Source organism: Puma concolor, chromosome B3 (assembly GCF_028749965.1).
Source record: "Puma concolor isolate L17-30 chromosome B3, mPumCon1.1.hap2, whole genome shotgun sequence".
Taxonomy (NCBI): Eukaryota; Metazoa; Chordata; class Mammalia; order Carnivora; family Felidae; genus Puma; species Puma concolor.
This window is the reverse complement of record NC_141672.1, coordinates 87864843-87881526: the sequence shown is the minus strand read 5'-3', so window position 1 is coordinate 87881526 and position 16684 is coordinate 87864843. Positions and strand designations below refer to the sequence as shown.

The following is a 16684-nucleotide window of genomic DNA, read 5'->3' as shown; positions in this document are numbered from 1 at the left end:
CAATATGGCTTCAAAGATTAAGAATTCTGGCCAAATTGCCTGCCTCAGCTCCCTTGCATTCCTGAGAGTGGCCTCTGGGAAGGATTCCTGCCACATGGTGATGGGGCCTCGTAGATGCCAGGCTGAGAAAGAGGTCAGGACCAGGGTGTCTCATCCTCAACCCCAAATTATTAGAATAAGCTCCCCCAAACCCTGGCCTGAAGCAGCCTCTCCCCCTCTGCACCCAACTCTAGAATCACATCAAGAGGATGCTCAGGCCCAACATGTGGGGTTATTTCCCAACATTTTCAATTAGGAAAATGACCCAGGTCTCGGAGATACGACTATGCTGGGAACTCAAGTAGAATTAGGCCCCAGAGCTGGAAGATAGGAAAGAGAAGAGGACAAAGAGAGGAGGGGGGAAGGGAAAGGGAAGGGGAGGGGAGAAGTCTGCTCAGGATGGTAGTGTGCCTTGTGATTGGGCAAACTGGGCAGCTGACTCCTCTCCATAGCCTTGGTAGAGCTGAGCACCGCACCCTCCCCACCCCACTGCCACCCCTGCCATCTTAGGATCTGCAGAGGAGCAGGGGGAGGGTAACAAGAAGGCTTATCAAACTCCACTCCAACAGTCCTCTGCCTAGGGGCTCTTGGAACTCTTTGGGGTGCCTCATTTCCCATCAACAGCTGATTGACAAATCAAAATCAACTCTGTTTCCCGTTGAAGAAAATCTGGGCTCTCTCCTCCAGTTCTTGATTTAACAAGACTTTTAGGGGGGAAAATTCCTTACAGCTTGCGAAATGAAACATGTCACAATTGGTAATAAGAGTTGATCTGGAGACACAGTCATCTTGGGCCTAATTTTGGCAAGGGAGGCTGTGGACTCCCCTAGACTAATTGTAACCTTGGAGGCTTAGGTTCCTGACTTTATAACATGAAGACATTTCATATTCACCAGCCCCCTCTCTAGCTGGGTCATAAGTGTTTGTTAAATGCATTAATTAAATAAAGCGCAGACTGGAGAATGGGTCATTTTTGCCACCAGAACTATTTACTGCATCTGTTGCAGCTGGTGAGCTCAGGCCCCTCCCTGCTGCTACCAATTTACCCTCATAGTTCCCTACAGCTGGGCATAAAGAAGCGTTATCCCTGAAGAAAAAAAAAGAAAGGAAATAAAGAAAGAAAGGAAGAAAGAAAGAAAAGAGGAACTCTTTTCCTTCCATCCTATACATTTATTTTTTTCCTATTCTATTTTAAAATTTTTTTTTTCAACGTTTATTTCTTTTTGGGACAGAGAGAGACAGAGCATGAACGGGGGAGGGGCAGAGAGAGAGGGAGACACAGAATCGGAAACAGGCTCCAGGCTCCGAGCCATCAGCCCAGAGCCTGACGCGGGGCTCGAACTCACAGACCGTGAGATCGTGACCTGGCTGAAGTCGGACGCTCAACCGACTGCGCCACCCAGGCGCCCCTCCTATTCTATTTTAAATGTTTGCCACTTTTTTCCTTGACAACCCGCAGAGCGAATGTTTCTTAAGCTGCTATTTTTCATAAATTTTCATTATTGACCCTATTTAGGTTTTTCAACACCTTTGTGAGAAACCAGGCAAGAACGCTATAACTGACAGGGAGTTCCCATTTTGTTTTCCAGTCCCTTTCCACCTGAGACCCTCGTCACCAACGGCGTGCTGGTGGTAATTGTCCTTCCAGGTGCCTGTAGCTCCAGAGGCCTCATGTGGCTGCTGCTCCCAGGGGAACAGAAGCTGAGCCCCTGTCCCGGAGGCCGCCAGGAGTCAGACTAACTAAAGCAGGCCAATGGGGGGCTTGGATGGGTGGGGCAGGGACTGGGCCCCTGCTTCTGGGGAGGAGGGAGCTGGGGCATCCATACCCTGGCCCAGCATCCTGTGTCCCACAAGGATGACCCCTCCCCTTGGGAGGTTCCCCAGTAAAAGCACCCACTTGGAAGCAGCCTCCTCCCAGAATCCATCTCTGTCCCATTTCCCCCCAGCTCCGATCCCTCTATAAGCACAAGCTCAGTATTTAGAAGATTTTCATAATTCAGCTCTTGGTACAGACATCTCAGTTAAATGCATCTAAAGACTTAGGATTCAGGAAGATCTCCCCCCCCCCCCCCACCCCACCGCCAAATCAGCCTTTGGGAGTTCGTGGTAAAGGAATTTGACTTTTAGAAGAATGTTTTGTTGGAAGTTCTCACTTCCAAAGCTCACAGTGGAATGTTCCCTCTTTTTATTTTGGACCAAATCCCTCAGGTTCCATCCCTGACCTGTAGCTGAGAACATGGCCCCTAGTAAACGGTGACCCTACCTCCTAGATTTTTCAGGACAGCTTCATTTTCAAACACTCCATCTCTTAAGGAGATGAGAAACCTTGACTGGGTTCAGAAAATGTGGTCAGCACCATTGTTCCCTGGAGTCAGCCCCAAATCAGCCCAGCGCTGAATTTATCCCCTCATCCTTCATCTCCTCCCTTTGGCCTGGCAGAGGGAGGACGCAGCTTGTGACCAGATGGACTCTCCCTTCCTTTGTTTCAGTCTCGACAAGTCTCCTGCCTAGAGGTTCATGCAGAATGCAGGAGGCAGAAGAAGAGCAGGAAAAGTGAGTCCTTTGACCCCCGCTGCTGCAGCGGGGTGGAGGGGGGAACAGGTAGTCTTTCTTCCCACCGCTGCCCTAGGCTCAGTCAGGACTGAGCCTGGCTGGGACTCCTCGGGATCACACCACCCTCAGGGGCCATGAACCCCGCCCCCTCCCCTGCTCTGGAAGGAGCATGCTCTTCCAAGTGCCCACATGACCCTCAGAACCTCTCAGGCCTGATGAGCGCCCTGGGCTGACGTCAGAGGCACATCCCTGCCCACTGTGCCCACACCGGTCTGCAATGCACTCCTGCCAGACCAGGGGTTCCTGGGTCAGGCAGGCACTGGCAACACCTAGGGCCCCTCTAGCTGCACCCCTTCCTCTGGTCAGATTATAATTCATGGAGGGTCCTAGAATTTTATGGCTGGCAGGAACCAAAGAGATCCACAATTACAAGACTCTTCAGTTCACCGCACCACCCCATCTCACCCATTCAAGTCTTCCAGTCCTGTCCCAAGAGAGGAGAGCAGCCTGGGCACACAGACATGGGGAAGGGTGGGGGAGAAGGACCCACACGCCCGAATGGGCAGTGCGGTGAGGTCCTGCTTCCAATGTAGTAGGAGGGGGACCAGTCCAGAGGACTCAGTATCTCAGGGCTTTCTGGGAACCTCATTTGTCAGCACCACACACAGCCTTGTTAATTGCAGATTCCTGGGATCTGCGTGGCCCTACAGAGTAAGACTCTGAGGCATTTTAACCAGGGCCCTGGATGCTTGAAAACCCCCGTCCTGGGTTCCTCCAGCTCGGCATTTTCCTGATCCAGGCTGGGGGTGGGGGAAGGGGCTTCTAGGGGCTCAGGCCCGTTGTCCTCTCTTCCAGTGAAGGACCTCCTGGTGACAGTAAAGGAGTCCTTCGAGCACACCCAGCGCGTCTCGCACTGCCAGGAGCCCTGCTGCCCGAACCTGGCCTGTTTCCACTACCCCAAGTACTTCCAGCCCCAGATGCACGTGGAAGTGCCCAAGAGCCAGTGGAGCTGTGGGGTACAGACCAGTGGCAGTGGGGGTGGCGTAGGGCACCGGTGCGGGTGGGGCTGCCAGAGGAGCCCCTCACCCCCCTCACAGAACCCGCCTATCCTTCCAGCCCTGCTGCTGCTGTGCGCGCAAGAACAGCCCTGTCTGCCAGCCTCTCGATTGCCTTCCTGACGGCCAGGCGGTGACCCTGCCGGTGGTAAGGGCCCGGGTGTGAGAAGGGGCCCCTGAGCAGCTTAGCCCGAAGCTCCTGCGGCAGACAGATGGGGGGAGCCTGGGGGGCGGTGATGCGTGGGGGTCTCTCAGGTGGGACAGAGGAGTTTTGGAGGAGTAGGAGGCTGTAAGCTGCAGCAGGGAACCAAAGAGAATGTGTAGAGGCTGAAAGAAGGATCGCAGAGGGAATCCAGAAGAGGGAATGAGGGGAGCTTGTGCGTGCATGTATGTGTGTATGTACCTATCTGTGTGCACATGTTTGTGCTGAGTCAAGTCAGGATGGACAGTATGGTGAGACTCCACTTTGTCAGTTAGGACCACTTGGCTCTAAGTTGTCTCTGCAAAGCTGTTCATCTTTCACTTCCCAGGGTGAGAACTGTGAGTTACACGTGAAGTCTACACCCTGGTAAAGTACCCTCTTTCTGTCTGCCCCTCTTATTCATCTTAGGGGGTAAAATGTGGTTTTGAATTGCATGTCCATGATGGCTAAGGAGGTTGAGCATCTTTTCATGGGCTTTTTGGCCATTTTTATATCTTTTTTGGAGAAATGTCTCTTCTCCAAATACTTTGTCCATTTTTAAAAATTGGTTATTTACCTTTTATTGTTAAGTTGTAAGAGTTCTTTTTATATTCTGGATATAAGTCCCTTATCAGATATATGATGTGCAAATATTTTCTCCTATTCTGGAGGTTGTCTTTTTACATTCTTCCTGTTTATCTGGAGAGAGAGAGAGAGAGAGAGACAGAGAGCAAGTGAGCGAGAGCGAGCATGCATGTGCAGAATCTTAAGCAGGTTCCATGCCCAGTGCAGAGCCCAAAATGGGGCTCGATCTCACAACCATGAGATCATGACCTGAGCTGAAATCAGGAGTTGAATGCTTAACCAACTGAGTCGCCCAGGCACCCCTGTCTTTTTACATTCTTGATAATGTCCTTGGAAGCAAAGACGTTTTTAACTTTGTGAAGTCCACAGTGTATCTACATTTTTTCTTTTGTCACCCGTGCTTTGGGTGTCAGATTTCAGAAACCATTACCTAATCCAAGGTCATGAAGATTTACTCCCATGTTTTCTTCTAGGGGTTGTATACTGTTAGTTCTCACACTTAGGTCTATGACCGATTTTGAGTTATTGTATACATTCAGCAGGAAATAGGGATCTGGCTTCATCCTTTTGCATGTGGATGTCCAGTTGTCCCTCTCCCATTTGTTGAGAAGACTATTCTTTCCCCCTTTAAATTGTCTTGGCACCCTTGTCAAATATCAAGTGACCATTTACAATTTGATTAGCCCTTGGACAAGTTATTTAACGTCTCTAGGTCTCAGTTTTTCTCATCTGTAAACTGGAGCAAAACCAAGAATACTGTCCACTCTTGCCTTGCTCTGAGGATCCAGTGAACACGTGTCCAGAGAACACATGTGAAGTACTCAGTGATCTGTCTGACAAGGGGGACACTCAGCAAATATCAACTGCTGTTGTTTTGTTATTTAGTTTTTGTCGAGGCCAAGGAAGGAGTTATTTCCTCACAGTTGTGTCTCTAGGACTATGCTTGACATGGAGGAAACACAACGGCAGAGCTCCCAGGCTCTGCCTTCCAGGACATGTGATCTGGTTAGTGAGTCAGGCTGCTAAGTAAGATTCAGGTCAGAAATTGTCAAGGTCCCTTCACCCAGAGCCCCTGGGGAGCTGAACCTGAGAACACAAGAGATATAAGTAGGCAGATGGAAGAAGCTTCTGGTGAAGGCAAGGGCTGCACAAAGGCTCAGAACTGGGACTACTTCTGGGCTCTGAGAGTCAATAGACCTCTTCTAAGTAGTAGTAAAAGGTGAGGTTGGACAGACCAGGTAGGGTCTTGACTGCCAGGCCAGGAGCCTGAACTTGTCCAGGGCAGGGATGTGAAAAATAAGGCAACTGTTGGACATGTGGAAGCAGCTCCTGCCCCACCTGCCTTGTGGGCCTGTAGGGGTGATAGGGTAACATCAGGACTATAAAGGGCTTTTGTCAGTTTCACAAACACACAGAAAGAGTATTAACTCCAGGAGCAGGAAGAACTTACCGAAGAATGAGAGCTCCACAGGAAATCCCTTACTGTAGAGCCTGGACCACAGGGATTGGCCACAAGGATCTCAGGGCTCCTTGTTACCCACATCTGGCCTCAGGTTACCTGGGGGTAACCTCAAGTAACCTGGTGGTATCCCTCAAGATACCGCGGGGAAGCCTTTCTAGAGTTTCCAAATCGTGCTGAGGAGGCAGGGTTTCATCGAGTCCCTGATTTTGTCGAGGACCTGTTGAGAGTGCATCACGTAAGGCTTTAGGGGCTGCTCGTTTGTCAGTCTCACTAAGTGCTGAAGACAGAATGGGAGTTAAGCATGGTTACCCCATTTTACAGATGAGAAGGCAGAGGCCCAAGGTCACAGAGGTGGTATAGGGCAGAACCAGGCTTCAAGCCTATGTTCAACTGACCCCAAAGCCATGTCTTCTCCATAGCAGTGAAATCTATAGGACCACTTAGCCGAGGCCCTCTGTCCCCGTAGCCCCCAGACGCTTGACGTGCGGCTGGGCTTCAGCCTATGCCAGGCAGAGCTGGAGTTTCTGCAGAAGCGGAAGGTGGTGGTGGCCGAGGCACTGAAACAGGTGTTGCAGCTGGAGGAGGACCTGCATACGGACGAGGTGGGTAAGCAGAGGTCTGCCGGCCCGGCTCAGTCCCCCTCTGAACTGAGCTGGTCCTCCAACACTGCTCCTTGCCAGCCACCCCCCAAGCCCTCCTTTGCCCCAGGGTGGCCTTGGCACTGCCTTTCCCGGGTGCCCAGCTGAGGGCTGTGCTGGAGGTTATTCAGTTGTGTGTTTGCAAAGGGAAGGGAGGGCAAAGCGGAGACAGAAAGGAAGGAGCCCCAGTGGCCCCTCCCCATGCACTAACAGGTCCTGAGGTCCTTACACAGGGACAAAATGGCCCCTCGCAGCCAGGAAACATCTGAAGCTCTAACACCTCCCCCCAAAAGGCTCTGGGCTTTGTTCTTCAATTCTCCCTCCCTGCAAACATGCACAGATACAGGACCTCCAGAAAGAACAGCAGTCAGAAGCCCCAGAGAAGCAGCTTCCCCTCACTGGGCCAGCTTCTTCCCATGGGGCAGACAGTGTGCCTTTGTTAGAGCCTTTGTCACCTTGCTGGTATGGACCAAGGCCCACATCCCCCTGGGCAGCAGGTCACCCTGCAAGTGCGGACTCCTGACGCTGACCCTGGGCGAGAGGATGAAGACCTCATGCCTGCGGAGGGCTGTGATGAGCCTTGAGGCGACAGAGGATCTTAAAATCCCCACTCAAAGACAAAGTACATCTTGGCAAATATCCTCCTCCCTGCCCTCCCATCTTTAGGGAAAAACTGCAAGGCATCTTAATCCTATATAAACCCAGAGGTGACACCCCTGCTCCTTCCCACATCAACAATTCATTGATTTCTGCTGTTATCAGTTATAGTATATACTGAGCACATATTGTGTGCCGGGTCTGGGCCTGGTGTCCTAATATCATATGCTTCTCCAGAGGAAACCATTAGGGAATCGCACACTAGCTGGGTTCTGAAGCAAGTTACTCGGCCCTCTGGACCCCAGTGTCCGCGGCTGTTAACTGAGGACTAGACTAACAGCATTAAGAACTCTTCTGGCCATGATGTTCTGATTGACCAAACTGTGTGAGGCTTCAGACCCTCACCAACTGTTGGTTTTGGAGCAAAGATCTAATCCTAGACCTACCGGGTGGCCCATCACTCTGAAAGGCCGTTTTCAGGCCACCCAAAGCCTCACTCTGGCTGTCCGTAGCCAGCTCTGCTTCCTCCATCGTTCTTTCTAAGCATTTGTCTGTCACTCCATGTCATCTCCCACCCAGCATTGCCTCAGCAGTCTGCCTCTCTATGCTCCCAGGTACCATTGATAGCCATCATGGCCACTGGGGGTGGAACAAGATCCATGACTGCCATGTACGGCCACCTGCTGGGGCTGCAGAAGCTGAACATCCTGAACTGTGCCAGCTACATCACTGGCCTGTCAGGGGCTACCTGGTAAGAAGCGGGTGCCACTGTCTGGTGGGGCCCAGAGAAAGCAGTAAATGGGCTGGCCTGGGGTCTCTGGTGAAGCTCTCCCCACCCCAAGGTAGAGGGACTCACAAAGACTGGGCAGCTCTACCACTTAGAGCTGTGTGACCTTGGGCAGAGGCTCGACTTCTCTGAGTCTCAGTTTTTGTATCTGTAAAGTAGGGATGACAATGGCACTGACCCCATGGGGTAGTTGTGAGAGCCTCTCCCAGTACCAGGTATCTTGAGGCTGTGGCAGGGACCCTGGAGCACGGTGGCAAGCTGTGAGTGAACCACTGCTGCCACTGACCCCATCCTGCCGGGAAGATGCAGTGCCCTCTCCAGCCATGCCAAGTATCCCAGGCTGGGTGGAGCTGGCCCAGCTCTGGCTGCGCACACTTCGGCCCACCCCCCATCCTCGCCCCTCCCTCTGCCCTGGCGGCTTCCTCAGGCTCCTACCTCCTTGCTCTCTGCTGATGAGCAAGGAGAGCGAGCCCCCCAAGGTGAGGCCAGCGTGACATCCACTTCTCTGTGGAAGTCACAGTTCCTAGGGCCCACAATGCTTGTAGAAGCCCACAAAAATGTTTTACTTTCTTTTAAGATCAGGAAAAAAAAAAAAAGAACTTCTAGGATGAAGGAAATGTTTTAATAAATAACATTATTATATTTGTTTTTATACAGCAGTCATAAAACATAATTTTTAATGTCTTTATGGTGGAAGAGGCTCACTGATGCCATAACACAGCCCTGGCCCAGGGCAGCAGGGGCCCCGTGACCACAACTGCATTTTCTGTCAGGGACTAATGGGCATCTGAGCTCTCATTGTCCCAAGCTGGGCCCCTCATCATGGAGGAGCTCTAGGTAACTTTCATTTGAGCAGTGGATATGAACTTGCCCTAGGAAAACCAAGGGCTGCTGGTGCATCAGAAACTCCGAGGCTTCAGCCCAGATGGGACAGAAGGATAGCTGACATTTATTGGCATTGCCCATGGGTGGTACATTAAGAGATAAATCCTGCTTCCATCAGGGTGGAGGGGAAGCTGTATCCTCCTGGCCCTGCTGGGCCAAGCAGAAGACTAGGAGGAACTTAAGGGGAAGGGGGGAAGGGGGGAGGGTCTCCTGGCCTGAGGAAGCGCTGGAAAGTATTCTTTAAAATCAATCAAATAAATTTTTTTTAAAAAACAGTTAGGGGCACCTGGGTGGCTCAGTCGGTTAAGGGTCCAACTTCAACTCAGGTCATGACCTTGTAGTTCATGAGTTCAAACCCTGCGTCGGGCTCTGTGCTGACAGCTCAGACAGAATCTGGAGCCTGCTAAGGATTCTATGTGTGTGTGTCTCTCTCTCTGCCCCCCTCTCTCGCTCATGCTCTGTCTCTCTCTGTCTCTCAAAAAATTAAAAAAAATTTTTAATTTTTAAATCAATCATTTATAATGGTTTTGAAAGCTTTTTAAACACGTAAAAGTAAGAATGAATCTTATGGAGCGTAGGGTTCTTTTTGTTGTTGAAATCTCTTGACTAACCCCCACCTTCCCAGACCAGAAACAAGCCCTGTGAAGGAAGAGGCCACTGCTCAGACAACAGTGAAGCCACAGACAAGGTCCCCCGTAGGATATGGGGTTTCTGGGTGCTGTCCTAACATAGACAGAAAGGTTGGGTCCAGGCCATGAAAAGGCAAAAACCCAGGGCTGGGGGGATCCCTGTGTTTGTTTCACTCTTTTACCACTGCCCACATATAAGTTAAGAAGAAGGGGAAATAAATCTTTAGCCGGCATCATAATTATGGGAATTAATGTGGCAGAGTGGAAAGAGTCCAGGGTTTGGAATCAGCCACGCCTGGGTTCAAATGTTGGCCTCACCACTCCACGACCCAGCCCTTACTTTGTGCCAGCTACTGTTCTAACCACTTTAAATTGCATGAACTTGTATAATCTTCACATTAACTCTGTGAGGTTAGGTACAATTATCATAATTCTCTCCATTCCACAGATGAGGAAACTAATGTGAGGTGCAGTTAGATAACTTGCCCAAGATGACACAGCTAGTGAGTGACAGAGTCTGGGTTTGAACCAGGAAGACCTGGTTCCAGAGTCCTCGCTTTTTTTTTAATGTTTATTTTCTTTATTTTGAGAGAGGGAGAAAGAGAAAAAAGAGAGTGCATGGGGGAGAGGCAGAGGGAGAGGGAGAGAGAGAGTCCCGAGCAGGCTCCATGCTGTCAGTGCAGAGCCCAATGCAGGGCTTGATCCCATGGACCATGAGATCATTATCTGAGCTGAAATCAAGAATCAGATACTTAGCCAAGTGAGCCACTCAAGTGTCCCCAGAGTCTTCTTTCTTAAGCAGCATGCTCTACCTGGCATGTGGTAGGCAGTGAGGAAAGGGTGGCCATTGTGACTATGAATAATAATGTTCACCCCTTTCCTCCAGGCTTCTGACCTGGTTGGTCAGGGTCTCCCGTGACCTGTCCACCTTCTCTCTGGCCAGGGTCTGGTGTTGATTGGTCCAGAGCTGGCTCAGTTCTCTCCCCATGCCTATCTGTCTCCAGGACCATGGCTACCTTGTACCGTGATCCTGACTGGTCCTCCAAAAACCTGGAGCCGGCCATATTTGAGGCACGGAGGCATGTGGTCAAGGACAAGATGCCTGCCCTATTCCCAGACCAGCTCTGCAAATTCCAGGAGGAGCTTCGGCAGCGCAGTCAGGAAGGCTACAAGGTCACCTTTACAGATTTCTGGGGCCTTCTGATTGAGGCCTGTCTGGGGGATGAGGTAGGTACTCAGCTTCTTCTGGGGTCCGACCTGCCCTGGCTGATGTCCAGCTCTCTTTCTTCATGAGGGGGAGTCTGTACTTCCATTTCAGCAGAAGGAAGTTAGGTTAGACTTGTAGATTCATCTTTGGACCGTAGGAAGCATGAGGTGCCCAAGTGCACAATGGAAGAAGACGGTGGGATTGTTTACACATACCCTGTGAGAGTATGACTGAGACCCTCATGGTGGGGATGGTGTAGGTACAGTCCTGCAGAGAAGAGCGTGTCTTCTGAGAGCCATGCGAAAGACACCAGGAGAGAAAATGGGGAGGGACCTGGAGGAGGCTGGCGAGTCATCAGACTGTGATACAAGTCTGACCCCAAGTGGAGGAAAGAGGGAAGAAGAGCTGGGTGGAAGCATCCTAGACTGCTGGTCCAGAAGGTTCAGCAAGGCTCTTGGAGAGTCTTCTGGACAAGTCATCTGTCAGAGGAGTTTTGTGCCCTCCATGGGCATGCATGGGCCTGCCTCAGTATCCCTGATGTCAGTCAGGGGCTGGGAGCAGCCCAGTGGGAAGTGTGACCCCAGCACAAACTCAGTCATGGATTTCAGAGCATAGCAGCTGAGGTCCTTAGTTGAAGATATGCAATGCTCCTTCTCATGGCTACCACATGGAAGATGGGCCCAAGGAGGTTCCTTCTGCCCTGAGATCTAACAATCAGAGCACTACATGCCCAAGAAGGGAAGCAGTCTGTGTCAGGGCTCTCACCTGCTGTGAGAGCCATGTGGGTGGTGGTAGAGCAGTGGCATCCCCAGGGGTGCTGTGTTCCTGGACATCAGGGTGAGCTCAGCTAACACCCGGACCCTTCCAGCTGCACAGGCCCCAGGGAGGAGCCAACTTTGGCTGCTGCTTGGCCCTAAAGCAGAACTTTCCACCTAATTTCTATCCAGACCTGTGGTTCTCTGCCCCACTCCCAAAGGTATCTGAGGAGTTCTGAATTCAAAATAGAACTTGCCAGGAGACAGAAGGACGGCAAATTATTTTCTAGGAGGCTCCCTCTTCCAGAAAACCCAAACAATTTGAGAAACCAAGGATTACCTGAACCTCATCTTCAGAATGCATTCATTCCTTCGTTTTTTTCTGTCAACAAAATTAAGTGCCTCCTGCATGTCAGGGGGTTCAGAGTTGAGGCACTCAATAGCTTTTTAAAAAATGTTTATTTATTTTGAGAGAGAGAGAGAGCACAGGTGCCAGTTGGAGAGGGGCAGAGGGAGGAGAGAGAATCTCAAGCAGGCTCCACACTCAGCTCAGAGCCCAACACGGGTTGGGATCCATCAGCCTAGGATCCATGAGCCTAGGGTCATGACCTGAGCTGAAATGGAGAGTTGGATGCTTAACCAACTGAGCCACCCAGGTGCCCAGCGCTCAAAGCTTTTGATGGATCCCATTCACCGTCCCCCTCTTGATTACCCACCATCTAATCTGTCCTTATGAGGCAGGCAGAAGCTGAGGGTACTGGCTTTTGGATTCAGGCAGGATGGGGTTTAAATTCTGGTCCTGCTCTGTGCTGTTCCTTAAATGGGAATTATCTCAACAAGTGGTAGTTAATAATTCTAACTCTACTTAGTGCCCCATGTGCTGAGGAGGAAAAGCACCAAGTCTTTTGACAACAGAAGTATGAGTGTTGCCTGGCATTTGGTGTGGGAGGAGCCCAGTTTCCCCGGAAAGCAAGTCTAGGGTTGATGTTGGGAGATCTGTGCTCCTCCACTCTGGCCAAGGCAGGAGGCTCTTTCCTTTGGGACTGGGTTCTTCTCTGAGGCTATAGTTTTCTGTACTTCCAGGACAGTCAGCTCTGCCGTGCCCAGATCTCTGGGCCACTATGATGGGCACCCTGCTTGCCTTTCAAGGGAGGCCCAAGTGTTATTTGTCCCACACATATGTTTACCATCTCACGCAGGTTCAATGGCCTTCACACACTTGAGTAACCATGGATGGCCACCTAGCAGGCAGCTGCTTAGGGTCTAGGGTCAGAGCCTGGGCCTGTAAGACCTCAACTGGCCTTGTCTATACTGGCTGATTCATTCGAGAAGTGGCCTGTGGCCCTGGCTGATCTGCAGGTTCCCACTCTGATTTTGCAACACAGATCTCTGGGGACTAAGTGGGACTGTGGCCCATCTAGTGCACAGTTTTCCAAGCCTTTCATTTAATTTTTTTTAAAGCAGCTCTTTTTCCCCTCCCAAACAAATTTTATGAGAGGCATGCCAAGTAGATAAGAAAAATGGACTTGCTCAAGTTAAAGTGGGGTGGAAATTATGGGAATGAAGAGGGACAATGGTGGCCTTTTCCACCCCTACCTTTTTATTCTCTGGTCCTTGAGACACAAGGAGAACCCTGGGACTCCCAGGGACAGCCCTAAACAGCAGATTCAGTCCCACTCCTGTCCATATGTCTGGGATGGTGAATAGCCCAAGCGTGGGTGAACATTCTACGGGTGCATTTTAAGAGCAGCTTTGACCGGTGTAGCTGGGACCTGGACAGAGGTCTGGTGGGCTCAGGAGCCAGGAAATGGTCTGCTGGAGGTCCAAACTGTCCCCTTAATTCTAAAATGCCTCCAGGTGGCTTTGCTTCTTCTCCTTAACCATTTCATCCCCTTCCCCCCCCACCCCCCACAGAGAAATGAATGCAAACTGTCAGATCAGCGTGCTGCTTTATCCCAGGGCCAGAACCCCCTGCCCATCTACCTCACCATCAATGTCAAGGATGATGTAAGCAACCAGGATTTCAGAGGTAACACTGGTGGCTAGAAATTTATAAGGGGGTCCCTTCTCAGCAAGCAAAGGTACCCAGCACACATACCCCGCCACCATAGTTTTGCCAACCTCTACATCAAAAGACTGCACTGACAACTGAAGAAACTGACTTTACTACCCCTTCTGTGTAGATGGATCAGTCTGGTGGGGTCTTGTGGCTTTTCTAGGAGCAGAGGTTTGATGGATAGGGAAGAGGTTCTACATATTTCTTAAGCTGACCAGAAGGAGGGACTCTAGAGACCTGCCCTGTTTCGAAGTCAGTTGTGGTCTCCTTTTATCCAATTTGGTGGAGCAAATGAGCCATTGCGGGCTACAAAGTAGAGGCGTGCCCTGCCGGCAGAGGCTGGTCGCGGGCGCCCACATGTGCCCTGCGAGGGAACTGCAGCCTCCCTGCCCCAGGCCCCACGAGGTCCAGGACCCCGTAGAAGCGGTGAGGAGGGGGGACGGGGCTGTCCAAGCCTGAGACTGACACCCTGCCCTGTGGCTTCGTGTGCAGAGTGGTGCGAGTTCTCCCCCTATGAAGTGGGCCTGCAGAAGTACGGCGCCTTCATCCCCACTGAGCTCTTCGGATCCGAGTTCTTCATGGGGCGGCTGATGAAAAGGATCCCAGAGTCAAGGATGTGCTACATGCTAGGTGACTCCTGGCATCCAAGGCCCAGGGGCAGGCCCTCTCCCACCGCCCTCCCCATGCTGGGCAAACCCCCCCCCCCCCCCCCCCCCCCCCCCCCGCCCCCGCGCAGGCCCCATGCTGGGCAGGCCCCGCCTTTGAATTAGAGGAGTGACAGGGAAGCCTGCTCTGTTCCCCCAGGATCTTGTCCTGGGTGCTGCTGCCGATTTGGGTTATCCTTGAGCATGTGACCCTCCTGCATTTGCCAGCAAGCCCTCATCAGTCCCGTGTGTCCAGCTGCACTGGGGGGAGAGGGAAATCAAAGTCTATCCCACCTCCTGAGCAGCCTGACTGGAAGGGAACATCAAGGCCAAGGTAGAAACAGTCAGTGTCTGGGTGGGGGCTCTGGGATAGAACTGCTCACGGCTGGCCTTGGTCCCTAGGTTTGTGGAGCAGCATCTTCTCCCTGAACTTGCTCGATGCCTGGAATCTGTCCCATACCTCAGAGGAGTTTTTCCACAGGTGGACGAGGGATAAAGTGCACGACATCGGTGGGTGACCAAGTGGCTTCCCCTGTTGCTTGGGCGATGGGGGGAGGGAAGGATCACAAACTGAGGACCAGTCCACCTGCCATGTGTTTTAGCATCACCTCTGGTTTGCAGAGATGAGAAGGCAGCTAGGGATAGGTCTTCCCTGCCCAGAGGGGAGAGCCATCAAGGCCTATTCACAAGCTTCAGGGGCCAGCTGTGGCCTGATGGGGGGTGGGGGAAGGGCTGGCAGAGTGGCACGGGGCCCAGGAGAACTAAGGGGTTAGGGATCTATGAGCAAAGTTAAAGGTGGCTCTTCCAGATTCCCTATCCTCTCTGGGACCCCGCCCCCCTTGCCTGTCATCACCCCTCATCTCCATTATGCTTCCCCTGTTCTCTCGCCTGGGTCCTCCTGGCCAAGGCCTTAAAACTTAGGCAAGAAAGGTATGAGCTGCACTTACAGTGGCTGACCTCTGGGTGCCAGGTAACAATGCATGGCTTCACCTGGGCCATCTGGGGACCCCAGGTCTTGTGACCTGCCTTCTCTCCTCCCTCTCCCCTGCAGAAGATGAGCCACTCCTGCCTGAAATCCCCAAATGTGATGCCAACATCTTGGACACCGCGGTGGTGATCCCAGGGTCCTGGTTGTCCAATACGTTCCGCAGCATCCTCACCCATAGGTCCTTCGTGTCTGAGTTCCACAACTTCCTGTTGGGGCTGCAGCTGCACACCGACTACCTCCAGAACAGCCAGTTCTCCATGTGGAGAGGTAACCCGTCCTGGCTGCTTGCCTGCCTCTGCTTGGATAAAGGGGAAGTGCATGTTGAGGCTGCCCTGGAGAAAGGATGACAAAATCCCCCTGACCACGCTCATCGGGTTGGGTGGCAGTCTATCCCCATGGTGTATTCCATGTTTGGTGAGGCTGTGAACGGTAGGTGGAGCGGTGCTCCTATTTAATTAGTTGACTCTGTACAACAATTTCAGCACGTAGAAGCTGGGACCCTGGTGGGGAAATGTGGGCCCTGAGTTTCTTCAGTTGTGCTCTGGGGGCACCTTTTAGTGTGAATGGTGCCTTAGAGGTGGGCAGGGATGGCCCAGCTCAAGAATCCCCCACATGGCGAGCAGCAGAGCCAGGTCTTAAACTGTGGTCGTGCAATTTCAACTCAGTGCGTCTCCCAGCGCCTCTGAGGCTCAAAGATTGACTTGCCACCATCATTTGTATTTTACTTGTCTGCAGCCTGCAAATGGCTGATTTGGTCTGGCCTGATGATCCTCATTCTCACTGTCTGGGGCAGAAAGGACAGCTCTGAGCCCAGGGTCTGTACTGATTTATAGGGTGTAAACCCTGTAAACCCTATAAACCCCTGCAACCCCACAAGCAACGTGGCTGAGTCAGAGTAGGTTTTCTATGTGTATCCCATAAAAGATTTGCAACAGCCCCAAGATAATGCCGTTCTTCATCAGTCCACCCCAACAGGGCACTGTGACTCACCAGGCATCCTGGCTGCAAGCGGGAGAGTGGAAGGGCCAGTCCCAGGTGAAGGAGCTCCAGGCAGGGTATTAGGTCCCTACCAGGTGCCTGTGACCATCCTGAGATCATGGTGCCAGTGCATGATGGTAACTGGATATCTTGGCTTTCAGACACGGTGCTAGATACTTTCCCGAACCAGCTGACGGGGTCCGTGAACCATTTGTGCCTGTTGGACACTGCATTCTTTGTCAATTCCAGCTACCCGCCCCTCCTTAGGCCTGAGAGAAAAGTTGACCTCATCATCCACCTCAATTACTGTGCTGGGTCCCAGACAAAGGCAAGTGTAACAGAGAAAGTCTGCATGAGCAGAGCGCTGTGCCCCTTCTGAGGCAGGCCACTGAACGAGCCCCATGAAGCTGGGAAATGGGAGAACACGCATTCCCCACAGGCCCAAAGACTTAGCATCGGAGAAACTCAAGCTTCTATGCCTGATATGAGGTTGGCTGTCCAAACCTCAGGGGAGGGCAGCCAGCTGACCTCCACATGCAGTGTGAGGTTTAAGTAGATTCGCGGAGCGAGTTCTAATTTTATTTCTGAGCAATTTTATTATCTGAGCATTTGCTGTATTTGGCAATTCTTAAGCTGCAAAAAAAA

At 51.8% G+C, this 16684-nt stretch overlaps 1 protein-coding gene and 1 long non-coding RNA gene across 5 annotated transcripts in view; one reads left to right on the top strand and one right to left on the bottom strand.

Moving 5' to 3' along the window:
• PLA2G4E (phospholipase A2 group IVE) overlaps positions 1–16684 on the top strand; it is a 60738-nt gene that overhangs the window by 36810 nt on the left and 7244 nt on the right. For all 4 annotated transcript variants that reach the window (XM_086710441.1, XM_025919809.2, XM_086710439.1 and 1 more), the window contains 13 exons: positions 1629–1671; positions 2529–2592; positions 3448–3608; positions 3709–3795; positions 4178–4215; positions 6342–6477; positions 7725–7861; positions 10416–10638; positions 13288–13402; positions 13922–14059; positions 14476–14583; positions 15125–15328; positions 16201–16367. In XM_086710441.1, the coding sequence (XP_086566567.1) occupies positions 1629–1671; positions 2529–2592; positions 3448–3608; positions 3709–3795; positions 4178–4215; positions 6342–6477; positions 7725–7861; positions 10416–10638; positions 13288–13402; positions 13922–14059; positions 14476–14583; positions 15125–15328; positions 16201–16367 (1621 nt within the window). The remainder of the gene's footprint in view (positions 1–1628; positions 1672–2528; positions 2593–3447; positions 3609–3708; positions 3796–4177; positions 4216–6341; positions 6478–7724; positions 7862–10415; positions 10639–13287; positions 13403–13921; positions 14060–14475; positions 14584–15124; positions 15329–16200; positions 16368–16684) is intronic.
• LOC147580186 (uncharacterized) overlaps positions 1–16684 on the bottom strand; it is a 30689-nt gene that overhangs the window by 9611 nt on the left and 4394 nt on the right. The gene's annotated exons all lie outside the window — the stretch shown is intronic.